Below are 23,845 nucleotides of genomic sequence, written 5' to 3'. Positions count from 1 at the left end.
AAACGAACGCTCTTGTGTGTATTATGTGTGTACTTTGAACAGCTGTAATAAATACAAATCATTTAAGTTCTTCATAAGAAATACATTGGGATTTTGATGGCTTGTAGGGCAAAGCCCGAGGACCTTTATTACAGGAATTGGTGAAAGGGGGTGTCTATACAAAAAATACTTCGTCTATTATTAACGGAGGAGTAGTGTTTCATAGAAATCGTCCTCACGTATTATATATGTGGATTGTCTATGAACAAAGGGGCCGCCACTTTATTGGCTGGTTTGATGTTAGAAAAGACAACTGATTACGGCACTGATTATGATCAAACTGAAATCAATAGTTTTTAAGATTATACCCAAATCATTAATAATGCTTAGGTTTTATCAATCAAATTTTATGACCTTTGTTTCAATAAATTGGTCATAGAATATAAAAAAAAACCACTTAAGTCATGAATATTCCTCCATATTTAAGGCTTATGATAAACAAGGGTTTTCCCTTGTCTAGTTAGCGAAACACCTTTGATGTTACGTTTCAAATATCCTAACACATTTTTGCAGTTTGTTGAAATAAATCATTATATTTTCCTCAGAACAGTGTAATAAAAACAACCATTTAACTGGCAATAATACTTTATTTAACAATAATAATTTAATAAAACACATTCAGGAAGTGTTCTGAGAGATGTGGAGGAATCCCCTTTCCAACATTTGCATCATGATGGGGTATACTGGGTGGAATGTTTCTTTGTTTTGGTTGCGAACAGTCTGTTGGTATTTCTGCAATGCTCCGTTGATAAGTTCCAGCCTCTCCTTCTCACTGCTGTGCGAGTCTAGCCACTTGGAGAGTCTCGCCACGGACCAGTTAGCACTCTGCCACCAATACATGACAAAATGTATACCAAAATTAAACAAATCTTTTTAGACTGTACATTAGGGTGGGTCAACAAAAATCACAAATTTTTTTTCGAGATGTAATACCTTGGAAATTGGTTGTTATCTTCCGATTGCGCATGTGCTCTTCAAAATGAACAAAAATAAAAATCAATCAGAATTTTTTACAATTTTTAAATTTTTTATTTTTAATATGTAATAGTTGAACATGTCATCCACAAGACACTAAGAAATTGATATTTATTTAGAGTGCGGCCGTTCCTGATCGAGTACGGCGCTTGGCCCCCGTACGGTGCATCCGTACCCCATCGGGAACGCTCGGCAATGCCTTTTGTATATCTTCGTTTTTGCTCTAGCGTCGGCCGAAAGCGGACCTATACCAGGTTAGCGTGTAGTATTTGACTTGCATTTTGTTGTGGTGTAGGTTGGTAGTAAATTTCTCCCTAAAATCCCCGTCTGGCAATCTCAAAAATCTACTTTTTGTCCCGTCTTTTCCCTCCATTTGGCAATACAATTCCAACGGGACCGGCTACGTTCCAAGCAGTGCTGATATCTGTGGGTGTTTTGCGAACTACGTCGACTCTCGTTGTAAAGCAGGACATCCCCGCACGTTATTTGCTATTCGTTAGACCAAAATTGGAAAGCCAATCACACGCGGCAATCGGGTTTGTTTGACGCTGAGGGCTGCGCCGCACTGGGGATACAACCGCTATTTGACATGCCGCAGCGAACGTGTTAAATAATAGTATTGAATGTTGCAATCTTCCGGTTGCACATTGGATGCAAAAATTGCCAAAAATCAAGAAAAACATCATTTTGTACTAGTCTTATTTAAAATAAAATAATCAATATCAAAACGTAATACGGAAAATCTGTTTGTACACATTCAGATAGTAACTTAACAAAAACAACCGACGAAGTCACAATTGATCTACCGGTCGCGCATAGCAAAACAAATTAACTTTAGCGTGGTACTTTCGGGTCAGTGATCCGGGCGATGCCATGCGATTCCAATGTTTAAGATTCCGAAATTTAACAACAGGATGGTGATGATAATGTATCCCTGTGCTCACTAACTAAAATTTACAATTCTAGTGACAGCAACCAAGAATCTTTACCTAAACTTCCAAAAAAGAAGATTTATGGTAGCCAAATGAGGATTAACTCTACTGCATTGGTTAGCGATCGTTATGGTGTTTTCTTTCGTTATCGAGAAATTGTCAAGAAAAAAATATTTTTTTGGACAGGATTACATTTGATTTGGAAATTTTTTGGGACAGGAATTTTTCTGATTGTCGGCAATTTTGCCGCTTCGCAAGTGACGATTACGCCGCTACCGCGAGAGATTTTTGAAATTCTTCCGCGAACGCAGGAGGCGAAGTCATTTCGATGATCAAGTCGTGACCTTGAGTCATAGTGACAATGACACAATGACCGCGAGTCATTTCGACGATCACGTCGTACCGCCAAGTCATTTCGACCATCACGCCATGATCGCGAGTTACAAGTTTTTTTATACCTGTAAATTTTTACCCATTTTTTGTTTGTTTTTATAGATCAGTGCCACAAACCCTTTTTATGTACAGGAAAAAATACCATCCCGAACTAAAAATTCAATCGTGTCCATCCCTAATATAATGTGAAATTCAAGTTTATAGTGTCTTTTTTTAACTCGATAAAATTCGTACATGAAGCTTGCCGAGTGTATCAACATTTTTGTCACTGTTCACTAGTTACACCTGTAACTATTTTACCTGGTGTGGCGAGGGAAGTTCAGGTGGGGCAAAGCTGAAGAGACTCATTAGAGCTAAACTGTGTGGCACCAGTTCCCCCAGGAGTGGGCACTCAGCAACTTGCTCTGGCACAGAGACCTCGACAAGGGAGCGGAACTGACGCAGCAGACGATACACTCGACCCAGTGACACCAGTTGGGGACACAGTGGAGCAAGCGCCACCTCTATCTAAAACATGGCAAGTAACAATGAATGTAAGGGACACTACGGTACAGACACAGTGATAATTTACCATATCATCTACTGAATGTTTTAAACACATAAACTCTTTAACAAATTTGTTTCCTAAAATGTTAAATAATTTTGTATGCATCATACCTGTTTCATATCATTCACAAGTCGCAGACGCCCTGAAGTGCTGATGGGCCTCACTAGACTCACGTGTCGCAGAAACAACTCTAAACACTTGGAGGCTGATTCCTGCATACTGTGAGATCAAAAGTAAAAAACGATTAAACACTTGGACTGTGGAATTGATATATTTATAATTGTAATGGGATTTGTTCAAAATTAATAGTTAAATTTCTTAGATATGTAATAAAATAACTCTTAGATGAACGTAAACAAAACTTCTATTTTATTTAATCTTATGACATTTTTAATTATTAATCTTTAATAGCAAGTATTAGTCAAAATAAACCATGTGACTAAACATCAGCTTCACCAGTTTGGTTACAGGTCTCCTCCAGACTCCGGGGCTGTTCGAACATCTGCTACTCTAACTTAGTCATCTATTTTTCATTTTCAAGAAAGAAAGCTGGACCTTGAAGCGAACGGCAATTGTTCATTAACACGTTCAGTGCTGAGTCGTGCCACGAGCGGCCTACAAAAATTGATGTAGTTGCGCAACCCCCACTACATTAGTTCAGTATGAGCTCAGCCATTGCCGGGGAACGTTAAAATCGTTGCTAGCCTGTAGGTTAGAATGTGAGCTTTATTTTGGTGTAGGTTGGTACTAAAATTTCCTGTAAAATCCCGTCTGACAATGCTTTTGTCCCTGTTTCGGAGATTTTCTCTCTTCAAGCCATATTACAAAGCCACTGACTACTGATCCAGGCAGTGCTGCTACCTTTGGGTGTTTTTAGAGAACTACTTCCAATCTCGGGCTAACGTAGTACAATCGCCACTGCTCTTTTGTTATTCGTCAGATTGAAATATTTGAATGCCAATTGCGTTCACTGTTACGGTACCGCGCCAGGGCTTCGCCCGGGCCTTGCCGCCATTGGCGAGCGCCTGTTGGAATGCCTGCCGCACTGAACGTGTTAATGGAGTTGATGATTCCCGTGTAGCTTCATCAGCTACATTTTCTGTCATATAAATGTAAGTTCCAGTGCAGTCCGAGAACTTGTTCTGTATCTTCAGCTGTTAATCCCACTTCTTCATTCGAGTACCGTAGACTCCCTCTTATCCGGACACCTTTTAACCAGACCATTTTCATTTGGTGTCAAGTTGAATTCTTTCATCAATAGCTCAAAAAGTAAAAAGTAACAAGACCAGGATTTGGACCACTCCCTTACAAAAAGCACCGAATGAAAGAACACACAAAGTTGAATTATTATTAATAATTGGATTAATTAGTAAAAACACGACAAAATAAAATTCAATTTTACTTTCTGGTTGGCTTCCCAACATAAACCTAGAATACGCATAGAAAGACTAAATAAGTGATAGCATTACAGACAAGTACTTAAATGTAAATAAAACTCCACAATAATGGAAATTTTCAAACATTTTACTCACACAAACAGTATCATTAAACATAACAATTTTTAATATAAATTGCCTTAAAAGTTGCTGCTTTTCTGCACTGCCAACAACATTTGAATTGGCAGCAAATATACAGTGGGGAATCAAGTAACATTGTGTGATAAGTTTTTTCTTACCATTCTCCAACAACCTGATGGTGTTGGTAAGGCACCAAGTAGACAGATACAACTCTTTGGATGAATGTTTGCAACTCTCGCATGTACGGCGAAGGTCCTTGGCTGTTTTCTTCTCTGCAAACAAATTCTGTTTAGTCCAAATAAGAAACGACGGTAAAAATTACCTCTTGAGTTTGGGACTGCAATAATGGTTTGACCCTTGTTATAATTTATAACTAAGATTACACATTGCTTGAATAAAACTATTTAAGGTGTTGAACATTTAAGTTGAACTATTTAAGGAGCTAAAAAACTGCTTAATAATCTTTGGTCTATGTCTATGTTAGATGTTAAAAATTAAACAAATTCAGAATTTAAAACAAGATTAAAGTAACTTTCATTATCCTATGCCATCCTATACTCTAATATGAGCAATGTTTGCTTGTATATATGCTTGTATACTTGCTTGCTTGCACAAAGATCTCAAAAACCTTCGATAGCCGCAATAGTGAATAAACGCAACAGTTTAACCTATAAACAACACAGAAGTGGTGCGGGCTTGAGTCCGACAACCATGCCCACCTGTTAAAGTCCTCCTGATGCATTGTCAGTATTATTGCCTCCACAGAGTCATCAACAGACGACACCAGGGGTGCCAATATCTGGCGTGTCAGACTATTCGCGTTGGTCAGGGACTTGTTCAGCTCGTTGACTGATGCAGAAGGCAGACTGGAGGCCATGTTGGTCACCACTCGCTTTACCTGAGTCATCAAGTAAAACACGATGTTGGCAACACTGACATTCAACAGCTGTCCTGTCGTCGGCGGCTCTGGAGAAATAATGCATACTATATAATTTCAATAATACTAGGTAATCGATCAATTCAATAATGCCGGTTACCCGACTGAAACCAATTCTAAAATTGTCTTAGCTAATCAGAACATATTTAATCAATGCACTAACAGAATAAGTAAATTATTGATGGTTTCTAACTCTCACCGATGACTTGAGTAGCTTCTCCTCCCACTGAGAGCATCTGCTCAGCCTTGACGTGGAACAGCTGCATAGCCTTGCCTATGTTACGTGCTACTGTCAGGCTCAAAGCATCCTCTACCAAGGAAACACTCAACTCACTATAGCAAAACAGAGGAACATTCACACTTAATGGCAAAACATATTTTTTGGATACTTATAAATGTTTTTAAAGGTAGCTTCAAATATATTTTTAAACTTTTTTTGTAAGAACCTATAAATACCTCCTCCACTGCAAAACTGCTGACTTAGAGAATTTCCTTTGCCTGATTGGATTTCCATATTTACTCAAGTATTCCCTTACACATATTACATTTTAGATATTAGATTTATTCCCCATTTAAACACAATTAGGTTTATTGAGTAGGTACTAGGGTTTGCTGCTACAGAAAATGTTATAATGTGTGTGTTAAATTGTGTGTAGGTACTAAAATTTTAACAGCTTGGTATAAAATAAATAAATTTACCAAATTTGATAAAAATATACTACAAAAGTTGACTATTCTCTAAAAGATTGACTAAGTCATTATGCTATGATTAATAATGGTTTCTAATAAAACGTTAATTGTATATTGTCGCATAATTATTAAACAAGAAAAAGATTTAAGAAAAAAAAATTCTAAATAGGTGCTGTAGTCAAAAAATGCTAGTGATGGTCGGATCCGGATATCGGACTACCGGATCCGCCGGATCCGAGCTAGAACCGGCACCGGATCGGATCCAAAAAATTCTGGATCTTGGGCTGGATCCGGTTTTGATGGATCCGATTTTTTTCAATTTTTCCCCGATTTTTTCCTAACACAAAGCTGTCTGTATCACTGTACAACCCCGATTTGTTTACTAAACCCAAAGCTGTCTGTATCACTGTACAACACCGATTTTTTTACTACCAAAAAGCTGTCTGTATCACTGTACAACCCCGATTTGTTTACTAAACCCAAAGCTGTCTGTATCACTGTACAACACCGATTTTTTTACTACCAAAAAGCTGTCTGTATCACTGTACAACCCCGAATGTTTTTACTAGCAGAAAGCTGTCTGTATCACTGTACAACCCCGATTTGTTTACTAAACACAAAGCTGTCTGTATCACTGTACAACACCGATTTTTTTACTAACACAAAGCTGTCTGTATCACTGTACAACACCGATTTTTTACTAACACAAAAAGCTGTCTGTATCACTGTACAACCCCGATTGGTTTACTAAACACAAAGCAGTCTGTATCACTGTACAACACCGATATTTTTACTAACACAAAGCTGTCTGTATCACTCTACAACCCTGAATGTTTTTACTAGCACAAAGCTGTCTGTATCACTGTACAACACCGATATTTTTACTAACACAAAGCTGTCTGTATCACTCTACAACCCTGAATGTCTTTACTAGCACAAAGCTGTCTGTATCACTGTACAACCCCGATTTGTTTACTAAACACAAAGCTGTCTGTATCACTGTACAACACCGATTTTTTTACTAACACAAAGCAGTCTGTATCACTGTACAACCCCGATTTTTTCCTAACACAAAGCTGCTGTATCACTGTACAACCCCGATTTTTTTACCAACACAAAGCTATCTGTATCACTGTACAACCCCGATTTGTTTACTAAACACAAAGCTGTCTGTATCCATGTACAAGACCGTTTTTCCCCGAGTGTTTGTCTCTTGATACAAACAACTTATATGGCAAGGCCATGTCTCGATGTTTGTATCTAGATGCAAATAACTTGTATGGCAAGGCCATGTCTCAGTGTTTGCCTCTTGATGCAAATAACTTATATGGCAAGGCCATGTTTCAGCGTTTGTCTCTTGATGCAAATAACTTATATGGCAAGGCCATGTCTCAGTGTTTGTATTTTGATGCAAATAACTTATATGGCAAGGCCATGACTCAGTGTTTGTCTTTTGATGCAAATAACTTACCGGTATATGGCAAGGCCATGACTCAGTGTTTGTCTTTTGATGCAAATAACATACCGGTATATGGCAAGGCCATGACTCAGTATTTGTCTGGTGATGCAAATAACTTATATGACAAGGTTATGACTCAGTGTTTGTCTTTTGATGCAAATAACTTATATGGCAAGGTCATGTCTTAGTGTTTGTCTCTTGGTGCAAATAACTTATATGGCAAGGCCATGTTTCAGTGTTTGTCTCTTGATACAAATAAATAACATATATGGCAATGGCATGTATCTTTCCAAACTGAATCCGATCCGATTTTTCGGATATCTTCACACCTCTAGTTTTTAGTTTTGTACCTGGATGATAAGCTAACGGCCTATAATTTTGTCTCAAAAATATCCCGTTAGTATTTTAATCTCACCCGATGCTTCGTGATAAAAAATAATAAAAGTATGATTTAAATTGGCATTCTGTTAATTACGTTTTTTTTTACCCGCCCTTATGACAGTGTGTATCTGGATCCGGATCCGAAGATCCGAAGATCCGGATCCGAATTTTTCAAGATCCGGATCTGGATTCGGTACCGACATTTTCTTGGATCCGCCCATCACTAAAAAATGCATTTTTCATGTTAACTGAATGAAAACTCTGCTGAATATATCAATGGTTAGGCATAATTTTGCAACAAAGATTTCTTTAAAAATTCATGTAGGTACTCAAGTACCAATGAAATTTTACAAAGTGCTTCTATACTTACATACGTGTAAGTAAATTACCTTTCATGAATTCTACTTTAGAAATATGATTTGTCTTTTATATACCACAGGTAATTTTACTCTTGAAAATTGGAATACTTTGTTAGAAAAAACACGTACCGAAATAAATATTGAATCTTAACTACATTGATTAATTATACTTTCAAAATTAATTTACAAACAAATCATTACAAATTATGAACAATCATGATCTAAAATTTACCCCAAACAGGCAGTGATTGATAACGGCTTTTTATTTTCCCCCATGTGCTCATTGCAAAACTAGATCCACATGGACACCATTCTACAGGGTGGCCAAAAAGTCCCTTTACACAATATCGCAATACGTAGTACACTGTTGTTATAAACACGAATGATCAGCAAATATTCGTAAGTGAGTAATTTTTTTTTAATATTAAGGAAACAGTGGGGGAAGAGAATGAGGTCTCATTCTCTCTTCCCCCACCACCGCTTCAACCCTAGAACACCAATTAAATTTATCTTTAGTAAAGGGACTTTTCGGCCACCCTGTATGTTATTATTGCAATAAGGTTGGGAAAATAAATCTCTAGAGTACTTAAACTAGTCATCAAACTAACCAGTTTTTACATTCTGGACCAATAAACTGACATCTATTTTTATTTTACCCAGACAGAGCCGGTGATCTGAGCAGGGTTTGAGATGTAGTCAGTTAAGGGGTCTATTGTATTGACTGAGTGAGGGTCAATTGAAAGGCACAATAAGTCCAAGTGTAAACAGTACTGACTTGGTGATGGTCCGTATGAGGTTGTCCACTTGCTCTGTGGTGGGAGGAACTTCCGAGCTAAACATCCCGTGGACGGAGTCTAGCAGGCGAGCTATGGATCTCGACAGATAAGCCGTCTCAAACTGGTGGCCGCAGTCTCCCCTGCAATCAACACAACGTTGCTCCGTTACTATACACTTGGCTAAACATTCCGTGGACGGAGTCTAGCAGTCGAGCTATGGATCTCGAAAGATAAGACTCTCCTGTCATTCTATGAGTGAACATATTTTATGCAATAGTAAAACAATTTGTAGTTTGTTTGCATCCCTGACAAGGTGTAATAGATTCAAATTGCAACTGCTATGGCCATTTCTCCAGATGTAACTCTATGGACTTATTTAAAGGTAAGCCTGCTTTCCTATAAATTTCCTTAATAATTCCTGGCAAATGCCCTATCTTTTAATCAGATAACCTTGCATTGAAGATACAAAATAAAACATTTAAAAAATTAATGCAAGTAGGAAGTAAGGAAATGGAAGAGGAAGAGAAAAATTGCTAAATTTGTTTAGTAAACATACATTTTATTATATAGGCTAGTTAAGAGGCACTCACGGGTTTGGGTAGATCCCAGAGGTGGTGGGGTCAGCCTGAAGTTTTTTGTGGAGATCTAAAAGGAGTCTTAACAGTTTTGGGTACTCGCCTTCTAGAGCTTGCTTGATGAAAGATGAGTCTGAAAACACCAAGATTCCATTTACAAAGGGAACAAACAAATCAATATAAATTTCATTATCTTGTATTTATAATTATGTTGTACTTTTAGTTTTAACGCCGTTAAGTGGTATAACATGGTAAAGTGGTTTTAGAGATTATTGTCTGGACAGCCAATATATGCTTATGATTACCCGAAATAAATAAGGTTCATCCTACCAAGAGAAACAAAAAACAGTTTAAAACTTAACAAAAATTATAAGATTTTAATGTCACCGACAGAATTTTCAACAAAGGGATGTTTATGAGTTGGTCTTCAGGAGGCACAGCTGGCATAACAATATATCATTAATCCAAACTTAAACCTTCCTTAGTTAAGTGTGCTGCATTTTCATGTTTTTAGTATATCTGCCTGACAGACAAACATACTTAGTGTTAAAATTATTTTTTGTCCTACTGTAGCAAAAACAGCCGTCTTTAATGTATACGTTGCTGGTCTAAAGTAGCATTTTATTTTTCTAGGGACTAAAAATCATTTTTAGTCCCTAGGGAGTAAAAATCAGCTGTTGTAAACAGTTGAAAATATCAATTATGGCAATCGTATCTGTCAAAATTATTTATCAATTTTTTTATTAGGTTAGGAGTTAGCCTATTGTTGTCGATCGACAATCGCTCGACATATCAATGGTATAATGTACTGTAACACAATCGTAATAAACTAAATTATTGAATCACTTAAGCTGACAGCTGCTTATTTGCATTAGCAGAATTGAAAACAAGCTAAAAGTTGTTTTGAGAGGTTATCTTTTCATAAACAAATATTTCCTTTCCTAGCTTAGTTTGTTAATTAACGATGCAATATGACGAAAAATATAGTTCACCACACGGGTAAAATGTGACTTTTTAACCCTCACTCATTTTCCGACCTCGGGGTCAAAAAGAGTCACTTTAGGAGTGATGAAATATACTATTAGAAATCTCAATATGAACTTATATAGCCTACTTATATCAACTAAACTATTAGTTATAAAGTGGCAAGGCCAGGATCTGGACCGTTCCCTAATAGAAAATTCCAAAAATTAAGATAGTGTGGAAACGTAAACCAAAAATAAAATAAAGCCCAGTCACCTACTTTGAGCAGCTTCAGAGAGTAGTTTTGTTAACGTCTCATTAATCTGACTCCAGAACAACGCAGCGATGTCACTGCCCTTCTCCAACCCTGATGTAAATCCATTTATTCCTTGTGAGCTTCTTAGCACTTTCTGTACCAGGGCAATCTAATAAACAAATGTGTCTGTATAGACGGGAATGATTCATTATAGTCCAGGCGCTGAGGGGGTTTGAGCATGCATAAAAGTGTAACAAAATTTGACTTTTAAAACTTGCAATGGGTACCTAGTAGATGAAGAAAATCGATGTTGTTGCATTCCTAGGTGGTTAATAACATGGTGGGGAGGGGGTGAAGTTAAGGGGGCCGCAACACACAAAATAGCTTATATCAGCGAATGAGTTTAAATTTGTGGCATTATATTCTGCTAGTAAAGACCTTTAATTTGATGTACATGTCAACTTATGCTTCTATTTAAGATTTCCTTCTGACCCCTTGCGGGACGTCCCCATGATATGACAGAAAATTGATATTTCCTTAAAAAAGTAGATTTTTAGGTGTGATGTTGATGTACCAAATCTTATTGATTTATCTTTTGTCGTTTAGAAGATATTAAACCGGTCCGGGACTTTTGGGACAGTCTGTAGCCTATATATAAATATATTTATAACACTGATGATCATGTGTTATAACCCCATCGAGTGACCCCTCATTTTGAAGGTCGTAATAAAAGAAAACTAACAATGCAAACTAGAGGTCACTTAATTATTAACATTTAAAAAAATTGAGTTTCCTCAAAAATTTCCCATTTTGTGTTTGGGAACCAAGTAGAAATTAGGCTCAAAAAGTACTTCATAACATGCCATAAAGATGTGTAGAGATTAGTTTTCCTAGTGTGAGCCGTTACAAAATTTACAGGGGGTCTCCAGAAGTGGAAAGCTGTAAGTTAAATATAACTTCTGAGAATTTCAATTGGTTGCTATTTTTTACTGGATTGAGATCCAGAACAACCTCTAGTTTTTGTTGTTGGTTTTCTTTTACCAGGACCTTCAAAATGAGGGGTCACTCGATGGGTCTTACCATTTGAAATGTTTGAGTTTCCCCCAAAATCCCCCATTTTGGGGATGTACACCAAGTGGTGGTTATGCCCAAAAAGTACTTCATAAGATGCCATAAAGCTGTGCCGAGTTTAGTTGTTCTAGTATGGGCCGTTAAAAAATTAACAGGGGGTCTCCAGACTTTTTACTAACCCTGTACATATATATATATACAGGGTTATATTAACTGGATTACTGGACGACGCCAAAATGCATGCTAAAAAAAAGAGAACCAAACCTCTCAATGTTTTTCTGACATAAATTGGTACATTTAATAGGAACGACAGTATTTACTCACTTGACAACAATAAGTGAATATTGTGGAGGTAAGGACTTGTTCCCACCCAGTCCACAGGGCGTTCCGGAAATTTGTGATGTTACCCGGATAAGTTCCTCCACTGGCCCGACCAGGAGTGGCTGCAAACATGTTGGAAAAAAGTAAGAAGATTAACTGTAAAACATTTCTATCATTTCATTTTTAGCTATGTTGCAAAGGATCTACCTAGGTTTCTAGGATTTTCTGAGAATAGCAGGCTTACCTGAATGGGGAGGAATCCAAACTGATAGAAAAACACAAAAATTTACAATTAAAACTTAAAAGGAAGAATCTTGACTGGTTGAAACAGAGAATTAACTAGTAGTACGCTTATTCTGTAATAACGGGATGAGTGAACGTGGGCGCAACACTGGTCTTCCACCTAGCACCTATCCTACTTACCAGTGTCATTGGTGAACACAATGTTATTTGTATGGGCAAATAAACCAAGTATTCGTTCAACTATTCAAACTATCGAATATTCACACACCCCTAGTCAATTAAAACACAGAATTTGAATTTATTTTTTTCTTTGTCTAATCTTTGGAAATGCAGGAAATATTACAATGAGTAGTTCAATAGTCCAGTTAATAATGTATAAAACAAAAATCTGCATTGCTAACAACACAAAAATACATTTTCAGGGTAGAATAGGGAAAAAAAAGCTTTAATCTAATAAAATTTGTATTTTTTCTGCTTATGAACAAAATGTGCATTTTTAGTGTAAGGTTATGTTCAACCAACAAACGAACAAACAAGACTCAAGCTTGTCAAGCAACTCTTTTTTTCTCTCGACACTCACTCGCTCCACTGCCACCACCACACGACAAACTCACAAATCCAAAGACAACAAAATATTGCAATCTAGGTGAATGCCGTTGGTTATATGAGCTTTCACTCCTTCCTTTTATTTATTGTTTATTCGTACACTTCTTTTTAATGCTTTTAGAATTAAGTTTAGCTGCCAAAACACTCTTGTTATTAATAAGTGCCTGCCACGAACCGCCTTAGAACTAGTTTTTCATAATTAATTCTTTGTACTCAGAAAACAAAACAAAAGTAAAAGAGAAAAATCTGTAAACTTTGTTTGTCATTTTTTTGAATCTATTGGTCCTCGCCGACAAGTTTTGTAAACTTGGCAAGGCCATGCTTGTAACATCCTAAATAAATATATTTGAATACTTTTGAACAATAATTAGGTCTGCATAAAAAGGAAAGCCAAGTTATGACAAATAAAAAAGTGAACCTTACTTACTAAAATACATACCTTTGGATTTGGCATTTCTCTCTTGGTTGTAATTTTGGTTCAAACTCTGAATATCAAGAGCTTTTTCAGATGTATTTTTGATTTTGGACAAAATATTTTCCAAAAGCAAGTTTACTTCTCGTTCTTGAATACCTAGGCTCTGGAAAACTTGGAAAGCTGTTGAGATCTAAAATAACAAATAAATATGACATAAAAGAAATTTTAAAATATCTATCTACAAAGATCAGGAGAAAAAACAGTAGAACCCCTCATATCCGACCTCGACATAACCGACTCCTCGGGATATCCAACCTAGTGTGGCCGATCACGGGTGTTGCCACAACCAGACGACCACGACTTAATCACAGCAGTAGACCACAACTGTCGCTGAAACAGCAAGATATGCTCACGGATTTTGCCGCGGTCGCGGTAGACGATTACCGATGTTGCCATGGCCACAAGATATCCTCACATGTGTTGCCACAAAAACGGAAGACAATTAGGCCTACTGATGATGCCGTGACCACAAGACATCCTCAAGAGTGTTGTCGTATTCGTGGGAGACGATTACGGATGTAGCTGTGGTAAACTCAAGATATCTTCACGGGTGATGCAGCAAACGCAAGAGACAACTACCAGTGTTGTTGTGATCACAGGTGTTGCCACGATCGCGGAAGATGATTACCGGTATCACCGAGACCGCAAGATATGCTCCTCCCGATATCCGACCTTTTGGCCGTCCCGACCATCGCTTAGTCCTGTTATGGTCGGATATGAGGGGTTCTACTGTAGCTTATTCCCGTTATGGGAAATTCATTAAAACACATGGTTTACCTACAATACTGTTACGTGACTTATATGTCTTTTCATTTGTTGTTTCTATTTCCTAAGGACTTAAGGTGATTTTTCACATAGCTTAGTAACAAAAATACCCCCGCCGCAGCAAACCTGCAGACTAATCAAATTTGAACTTGTCTGGTTACATTTTTACAAAAATATTTCCATAAATAAGACATATTTATTCCCAATTTCAATAACATTAGATTTAACGAGTGCTTAGGTTTGCTGCTATGGGGAAGGTAGAAAGTGTTTTTGACCATACGTCAATAGTATAGGATGAAATAAATAAATTTACTAAATTTTATCGCCATATATCTATAAACAACATTATTTGGTTGTGTTGCTAGCCTAGTGGTTAGCGTCTCGGACTTCGGTGCGGGAGGGACGGGTTCAATCCCCGGCACATCCACTAAACTTTAATGGGTTTGGACCGCTTTCCCTTAAAAGTGTTTGACTTCATTAGAAAAATGCCACTGGCGTAGATACAAAAAAAAAAAAAAAAAAAAAAAAAAACAAGTAAACTACAACTGTTTTCATTTTCTCCATAAGAATAACATAGGAACTTTAAATTACACGTTTTTTAAAGTTTCTCTGTGACCGTTAGGCATAAAACAGCGCTTTAATATACCAAATTATTTATTTTTTTAAGCTCTACAAAATGGTTTAGAAAGAAATTGCAAAATTTATTGCTTTTAGGATCCAAAATGGGAAAAACCAATTTTTACCCCATAAAACCCCCCATAAACCCCCATTCCCATTGTCCGATCATGCTGGTTCTCAAACTCGTTCGAATAAATGTAGGTTTACACGTTCATACCAAATTTAATCAAAATCGGATCATATTTGCTCGAGTTATCGTGCTAACGGACACAAATATATATATATAAATATGAATTTGAACGGATGGTGTTTTTGACCTCTGGGTACCTCAAATAGAAAAAGGAGATCGGTCCTGGATCCAGGTCTTACCATGAGACCTACGGTAATAGCTTATTCCCTATATAGGAAATTCGCTAAAAATCAAGAACTCGTTGAAAATCCATGACATTTTAAAATTTTTAGAAGTAGAGGGTGTTTTTTTTTAAGGTGAAGGAGTGTGATTTTCGAAAAACGCAAAGTGTCTTGTAGAAAATTTAATTCCTGACTATGAAAATTCTTTTAAATTTTTGCTAGCTCTTACAGTTTTTGAGCTATCATTAAAAAAACCCGTGTTTTTCTCAAAAAGGTGGATTTAAGGGAATGTTATGGGGGTTTGTAATTTGAAAATGTAACTTTTTGGAATTTTCTGGGTTGTTTGGGACCTCCACAAAAGATTTCAGATCCCTAGCTATTCTATAAGTAGGTAAATATTTGTATACCTGATCAGTGAGTGAGTTAGTGAGTTACACAAGCCGCTGTATATCCCGTTAAAGTATGTGCACGGGTGGTCTGATTCACTCTGTATATGGAATGTCTACTTTAGTATTTAAAAGTGGATGCCATTACAAAGTAGGCTACCTACATCGGACTGACTCAGAGCTGCAAGTCCCGAGGACAGCAAGTGTTCTGCCTCTCTCTCTACCCTCTGCGTCTCTGTCCTCATCAACCGAAGGTCTTCTTGTACCATGTCCAGTCCAGTCATGTCCACATCCCTGCACAGCTCCTCTATAACACAACACAACCAACAATAAAGCTAACAAACTTTAGATACCGAAAAGCCAAAAACAAAAAACAAACGATATAGTAGATATACAAACATCTCAAGTAGTCTTGATTAAAATATTTGGGTAGTCTAACTGTTTGTATTTAACATAAAGCGGCTAGGTATAAGAATAAGAATAAGAACTTTATTCAGCCAGAAAATATTTCATGCAAATACGTTGGCACGCCAATTTTATAAATAAATAATATTCAACAGAAGTCCTTAACAGTCCATTGTCTTGACATATACTCTTATATAGAATAAAAGGATCCTTTACAATACATAGAAAATAATTTATAGCTTGAGAGATGGTTATAGATTGGTCAGAAAATTGACCAAGCCGAGCTTTTATTCTTGATATAATCATGATTGCAGAAAACGTTTGCGAAATTCAGGGTTTTAAAACTAACAGAGTGTGTTGGGAGGCAATAATTTTATGTCCCAACAATCGCAAAAGAATGGTACAGTATTGGTAAATGTGGGAAAAAATTGGACCACTCGGGTAGTCACTGAACATTTTCAGCAAAAAATTGCTAGAAAAAAGTGTGCCTACTCGATCGGTCCTCAGGTAATTTTTCGGTTTTTGAGGGTTATTTCTCCTTTTTATTGGCAGTAGTGTAATTTCCTGCTATTTGTCGTTCCTGTGTTTAACAGGTGTAAAACATGTATTACCTTTTCATTTTTACAAGTTTTTGTATTTATATTACTATTTTTCAGTAGCAACAAAAATTAACAAGTATCATTTGACTGATTAGTTTGGAGTTGATGTGTAAAAATACTATGACAGTGATTTTTTAGATAAAATAACAAAATACAAATGTTGCTTTGACAAGTTAAAAATATAATTAATATGTTTGCAGTCCATTTCAAGTGATATTTTTCATCAAATGTATAACAGTAACATGAACGGCGTTTTAGGACAAGTTTACAACTACATGCAGAAGTCTTGTTACGCCATCTATGAGGTATAGGATATACTTTGTCGATTTAGTTTGTCAGATTGCCACTAGTGGTCCAACACCGACCTCTATTGGCGATTTGGTGAAACACTGCACAACCCTGGGTCGGCATGTTGTTCCACTACACTACCTACCTAAGCCGGCCCGATTGGACCCACTTGATACTCAACGTGTTAAAACAAACTATAACTCTATATCATCATAACATTAAAATGCATTTGAAAAGAATAATTAAGACGTATCAACTTAACTTATTACATGCCATTATGATACATTCATAAGATTCAAAAGCTTTTGCAAAATCTTGAGCAAGAATTTCAGACTTGATCACCTCTATCAATAGTGTGTTAACAAAATATTGTATAGCAGTTCTTGCTTGATAAAAAAAAAATAATTTTATAAACTGCAAACAAAAAACAATCATGTACTCTTGTAACAACAAAAAGATAGAAAATAGTACAAATTTCAAATTTTAAGAGAGTTAGCTTGAAGATACTTGGCTTTAAATGTGTTAAATATAAACTGATTCTCACCAAGCTCATTGATGATGGCCGCTGCACGCACAACGTCGGAGTTTGATAGCCGCTTGGTCAACTGATGTATTCTGGCCGTCCGTCGCAGCAGGTCCGAAGTAGCATGCAGTCTTGCCAGCATTACCGTCTGTGTTTCCAGTTTGTTAAAAGGCTCCACAACTTTACTCCGTAATCGCTCCACTGATAAAAGCAGTCTCTGTAAATATAAAGTATTTGTTTCAACAATGGGATTAAAAAGAACTATTGAACATAGGCCGTGTTTTTTTTTTTTTTTTACTTACTCCTACTACTTACTTAGTTTACTTAGTTAGTAGTAGTTACTTAGTTTATGTTGTTTCTACCTAACTACTGTGGCCACAAGTTGATTTTTGGCCTCGCCAACAAGTTGCCTCCAGATTCCTCTGTCCTCCACCATGTCTACTTCTCTCTGAATTCTTCTTACATCTCCAGCCACTTGGTCGCTCCATCTTAAACTTGGTCTTCCTAATGGGCACCTTCGTTATAGTCAGTCCCTCTTCTTCTCAAATAACCAAGCCACCTACTTCTTATCATCGCCACAATACCTGATCATGTTCCGTTATATTATGTATACAGTAGTTACAGGTTTCTAAGTTCTCTACTTCTCAATATTCTCCAAACCTCGTCTTCGAATATTGGTCCATCTATCCTTCTCAATATTTTATTTTTGGATCGGTTTTGTTAGTGTCCATATCTAAATCTATACAGCCGCTTGTGTAACTCACTCACTGGGGAAACAAATGTTTACCCACTTCTTGATTAGCTAGAGATCTGAAATTTGATTGTCGGTCTTGGTCCCAAACCCTCGAGAAAATTCTAAAAAGTCACATTTTCAAATTTTAACGCCCCTTATTTTAGAATTTCCCCCCCAAAGTTATTCTTACAGGAAATAACATTGAAAGTTAAAGACCTAGGTATGCTTATCGGAACAATTTAGAAATGTCTTACAGGCTTGAAATTCTGCAGCATTGTAGTATGTGATCTTAAATTAACGGTACAATTTCCAAAATCCCATCTTCAAATTTTAACCCCCCCAAAAATCCAAAATGGCGGACATCTGAAAACGAAAAAACATGTTTTTTTCAAACGGCTCTAACTCAAAAATGGTAAGAGCTAGAAAAGATTTGAAAGAATTTTCACGGTCAGGAATTAAGTTTTCTACAAAACCCTCTTCAGTGTTTTCCGGAAATCAAACCCCTTCACCCCTAAAATACGCCCTACTTTCAAAAATTTGTAAATTTATATCAAATTTTTAATGGTGTTAGCTATTTTTTCCTGCTTTTTATTCTCCTTAGTTTACTTTAAAATTTACTCTTTACATGTTTTTTCGTAACTTTACTCCTTAGCCCCTAAAGTTTAAATTTAATGTCAACATTTTAAATATTTTACCACTTTAACGAGGTTATAACAGATTTTTAACCTATTCTATGGGCGCAAAGGTATTCAAACTATACAAAGTTTACTGTATTAGGGCAAACACAAAGGTATGAACATAAAAAAGGACCATATAAAAATTACCCCACTCCGAAATCGATTCCCCCCCCCCTTATATCTATCCTATAGCCAACACATGTGCATCGGTCTAAATCACGTTTACCCACTTCAAGTTTAGCTAGATATCTGACATTTGGTATGATTATAGGACTTATGCCCTTTTTAAAAAGAGACATTTTACAATAATAACCCCCCTCCCAGAAATGTCAAATTTCTCCCTCCCATGTTATTCTTATGGGGAATAGCCTTGAAAAAGGTCGACTTAGGTATGCGGCTCTAAACCGTTTAGAAACGTGCTAGAGAATTAAAACTTTACAATAGAGTAGGCCTACAACGTCACCTTAAATTAGCAATACAATTTTCAAAAGTCCCATTTTCAAGTTTTAACCGCCCAAAAATCCAACATGGTTGTCACGACTTTTACGAGGTTATAACAGATTCTTTACGTATTCAATGGGCGCAAGGTATTGAAACTATACACAGTTCAAAATGTAAGAGCTTACACCAAGCGATAAATATAAAAGTATCATATTAAATTTCTCCCTCCCCCTTCCAAATTGATTCCCCCCTCATGTATTATGGCCCCCACTCGTGCATCAGTCTAAATGACGTTTACCCACTTCGAATTTAGCTGGAGGTCTTGGGTCCCATACAACTTAGAAAATTACCAAAAGTGACATATTTCAATACTAACCCCCCTCCCTGATTTAACATTCACCCTCCCCTCCTTACGTTATTCTTATGTGAAATAACATTGAACGTTTCTGACTTTGGAATAGGGATCAGAACCTTTAAAAAACAAGCTAGAGACTTGACAGTCCCCGTCTTAGTCCCAAACAACCCAGAAAAATGTCAAAAGCTACATTTTAAAATTTTAACCCCCAAAAAATTACTTTCAAACATACTATTTTTTTGGAAAATTTTTATCTAATCGGCTATAGCTAAAAGACGGTTAGAGTTAGCAAAGATTTGAAAGAACTTTCACAGTCATAAATTATTTTTCAGACATATTTTAGGTGTGCTACGGACTAAACAATTTTTACGCTTCACGGTGTTGGCCTTTCAGCCCCCCTAAATATCTAATTACCCCCCCCCCCCCCATGTTGTTCTTAATCAGGCCAAAAGTGGCTTACTGTACTTTGGTGGTATGCTAATCTGAAATGTTTAGAAACAAGCTATAAACTTTTTTTAGATTGTTTTCCAAGCATGTAGTAAGTAATTTAATAAGGCACTCCACCCAAGGGGGGCCTGGGGGCGGAGCCCCCAGCGATCCAAAGGCAAGTCTTTGAACTATACAAGAGAACTGTTTTTATTATTGTATGTGTTCTTGTTTTATATGGGCTTTTTATTAAATAAAAACCCAAGTGGAGGAAACACATCTTTATTTCGAAAAAGCCATCTTAAGAGAGAGTATCTCCAAGAAGAACTTCCCACCCTGAGTCACCTTGCAGGGTGGCAACATGACAACATTATATATCATAATTAACTTTTAAGCGTAGCATATATAACAGTTCTAATTTGTGTTTTTCTTCGCAGGAGCTTTTTTTCAACATTTTTGACAAACTTTACTAACATTACTTATTTTTTGATGACATAAAAACTTTGTGTTAAATAGCGCTTTACAGTAAAATAATTATTTACAGTTTTAACCTTCTCTCACATCTATAACTTATTCAGTTATGACATACTCCCTTACCCCAATTCTACTGTACTTGCCTGGACGTTGTTCTGCATGTTGGCTAAAATGTTCTCCAGACGGTCAACCCACGTGGCTTGCGAAACGAGGTGCTCATGATTCTCTAAAACCTGAACATGTAGCTCCTTTTCCAGTAGATGTATTCCTGAAATTTTATTTTGTATAGGCCCTATTAATAATATTATTAGTAGATGTAGAATTGGCATTTGGTTTTATTTCTGTGATATTTTTTATTCACAGTAGGCCTACTGAGTCGACAAAAATAAGGAATAGGTATTATTTAGGCCTAATCCAAGCCCAGTCAACCAATATTCTGATAAACTTGTAATTTTGATTATTTTAAAACAAAATACTAATAAAGAAGCTGCCTTTTTTAGATATCAAAATAAATTATTCCTGCTAGCTACACTAATGTGAAAATGTAAATTATAGGCCTATTTATATTAGGTTATTACGTTTGATTAGGTATATTAGGTACATCAAAATAAGACATTAGCTAAGCTTAACTATCTCAAATGTTATTTTTGAGCTGTGTGGGCATACTGACTCAGAAAATCAGTAATTTCTGAATTATGAATGCTTTTAAATACTTATCTCATAAATTTTATTAACTTAAACCCTACCTTGGGTGAGACGAGTCAGTTGTTCAGACACAGCAAGAGTTGCGCTGATGGCATGTGAAGGGTTCAACTGGTCGGGGTTTTCTTTTTTTGTAATTATTTGCTTTAAATATTCTGAAACACACAGAAGTAAAAGTTCACAACCTACTTCCGATAATAGAGTTTTTAATTAACTAATTTACAACAGTAAAAACATTTTAAGAAGCTTTTGCGGTTACTCTATGTTATTAAATTAAGTTAAATAGGTGGTATTAAACACTGTAATTTAGAACTTCCATTTGGGAACTCATACCATGGGTGTTTTTAAACTATTTCTTCTGGTTGATTTACACTAGGACTATAATTTAACAGTTGTTTATAAACTAGGAATGATTGACTACAACTCGTTCTCAAAATTTGTTTCCAGTATGAACTTACCATCTTTCTGTATTTCATCCCACACATCCGTTGCACCACCCATAGTACCGGTACAACCTAAAAGAAAACGTTTTATCTTTCAAATTGGCAATATACAGCTTGGTAAAACCTAAACTTCTTAAAAGAAAGTGTTTGAGAGGGCAAATAGGTTTTGACAACAAATTGTTAATTAGAGTTGATAATATATTCTAAAAGAGCGTATTAAGTTAAACTTAGCTGTTGAACAATAAAAACTGTTTATTAATTTTACAGGCTATCCTTCAGTTATCCACCAACATAATGGCCTCATCTGTTTGTTTTTTTAACTTTGCTATGGAGTTTGTATATAAGTTATTATGTGGTTTTAGATCTGGACACAACACAGTTCAGGCTCAGTTCAGAACTTGGACTCGTCCAAACCACAAATATATGAATAACGCAACTAAACTGATGCTTGATATTAATTATTTAATTGTACAGCCACTTAGGACCCTCTCTGATAAGAACAGATTGAATTTTGGGATTCAGCGTGAAAAAAAACTGTAAGTAGACATCTAAAAATTACATCATATCCCATTGTAGATACATTAAATAATTACCAATAATTCTTATTTTAAAAGGATATAAAAGTGCATAAAAGCTACATGGTCAAAGTAACCATATGAGTCTATGTTGTGGAGTGGATTGGGTTTTGGATTACTGGAACTGGATTAGGCCTATGTCAAAATCCATCATGCCGCCGCCACTAACCACTTTCGTTCACTCACTGTTGCTGCGTACAGCTTAAGTTAGCTACCTTGTTTTCTGAACGATCATTATGTTGAAATTAATTTGCTTTAATATAAGTTTTCTATTAAGTTAATTGTTAAGTGTGAGTCTAAATATCTACTTAAAATCACTTACAATTAACATAAATTTAATAGTTAAACTTAGGCCTATATCATGTTTCTGGTGAGGAAATATGGTCAATTAAAAAAGACTAACTTAGTCAGTTGATTTACAAAGGTAGGCCAAATAAAACTAAAAAACAGCTGTAACTCCGTTAATATTTGGGAGCACGGAAAAAGTTTTGCACCGTTTTATTTTCAGCAACAAATCTAGTTTCTGATGATAAATAATCTAACTTATATAGGTTCCCATGGTCACGTTAGCCGCAATAATTACCTACCCTAATAATTTATATCAATCTAAATTGATATAATTTATATCAAACATCAAAACATTGATGTAACAAAGGGTACACTTCCATATCTGTTGGCACAAATAACCGAATGAAAACATTGATCGATTGTTCGATATATCTTTTGGTTAGTTAGGTAAGGTTAACCTAACCTAACTAACCCAACTAGGCCTATATATCGAATTAAACAATCGAATAATCAATATTACTCATTCGGTTGTTTGTGCCAACAGATATGGAAGTGTAACCGTAACAAAAACTCAGTAATCTACCATCGGTGTAAAAACATCAAACATCGATAGAAAAACTTTTATGTTTCAAAAACATTGACTATCAATGCTCATCCCTAGTTCAGATATGAATGCACTGTAACTAGGAACCATACGAGTGCACAGAACAATATTAAAGAGAGTAAGTCACCCCTTCTCAAGGCCTTAACAATAAACAAATAATTTAAAGATTGATTATGTTACAAGTAAGGACGTGAAGGCCTAGTTTGCCTTTAGTAACCTCAAAATATTGTTTTAAATAAGTTATGCCTAAACACTTTTTCAAGCTTGTCAAGCATATCAAAGTTACACTTGACTATCAAAAATTAACTAAGTTAAGGCCATTAACTAATAAGACTAACCTCGTAATTGACTAATTTACTACGCATGAAATACTGAATCAATCTGGATGTTTTGTGTGTATCAGTGTATCCCACTGAGCTTGCCGAAAAAACAACGTCAACAAACAACAAGCTTGTACAACACCATCAGTGGTTTGGTTTGACGTTTCGACGTTTGACGTTTGACACTTGCGGTTGCGGCTAGTCAGTCAGTTAGTCAGAAAGCTGTTTTCCTTTTTCTGAAACTGCCTGTTGTCTGTAAACAGTTTAAGTGGAAACCGTTTGAAAAGACGCTGGATCACGACAGCGTCAGGCACTCAGTCATGCGCTAACAGCGGATCTCTATTCTCTAACCAAACT

The 23,845-nt window shown here is 36.2% G+C and overlaps 1 protein-coding gene across 1 annotated transcript; it reads right to left on the bottom strand.

The window, feature by feature from the left end:
• Positions 1-606: 606 nt before the first annotated feature.
• On the bottom strand, positions 607-23,573 carry LOC128999916 (conserved oligomeric Golgi complex subunit 5). Its single transcript, XM_054426698.1, has 17 exons — positions 23,507-23,573; positions 21,717-21,773; positions 21,303-21,413; positions 20,700-20,824; positions 17,472-17,667; positions 15,800-15,942; positions 13,480-13,645; positions 12,195-12,313; positions 10,824-10,968; positions 9,596-9,713; positions 9,005-9,145; positions 5,540-5,673; positions 5,123-5,369; positions 4,562-4,675; positions 2,997-3,105; positions 2,640-2,846; positions 607-864 (listed from the first exon to the last, which is right to left on the bottom strand). The coding sequence occupies exons 2-17, from the start codon at positions 21,757-21,759 to the stop codon at positions 658-660; spliced, it is 2,325 nt and encodes a 774-aa protein (XP_054282673.1). The 5' UTR covers positions 21,760-21,773; positions 23,507-23,573; the 3' UTR covers positions 607-657.
• Positions 23,574-23,845: the final 272 nt, after the last annotated feature.

Source organism: Macrosteles quadrilineatus, unplaced genomic scaffold (assembly GCF_028750875.1).
Source record: "Macrosteles quadrilineatus isolate MER2022 unplaced genomic scaffold, UCM_ALF_1.0 Scaffold_8__2_contigs__length_117827958, whole genome shotgun sequence".
NCBI lineage: Eukaryota > Metazoa > Arthropoda > Insecta > Hemiptera > Cicadellidae > Macrosteles > Macrosteles quadrilineatus.
Note: the sequence above shows the minus strand (reverse complement) of the source record. Positions and strands in the feature narration are given on the sequence as shown.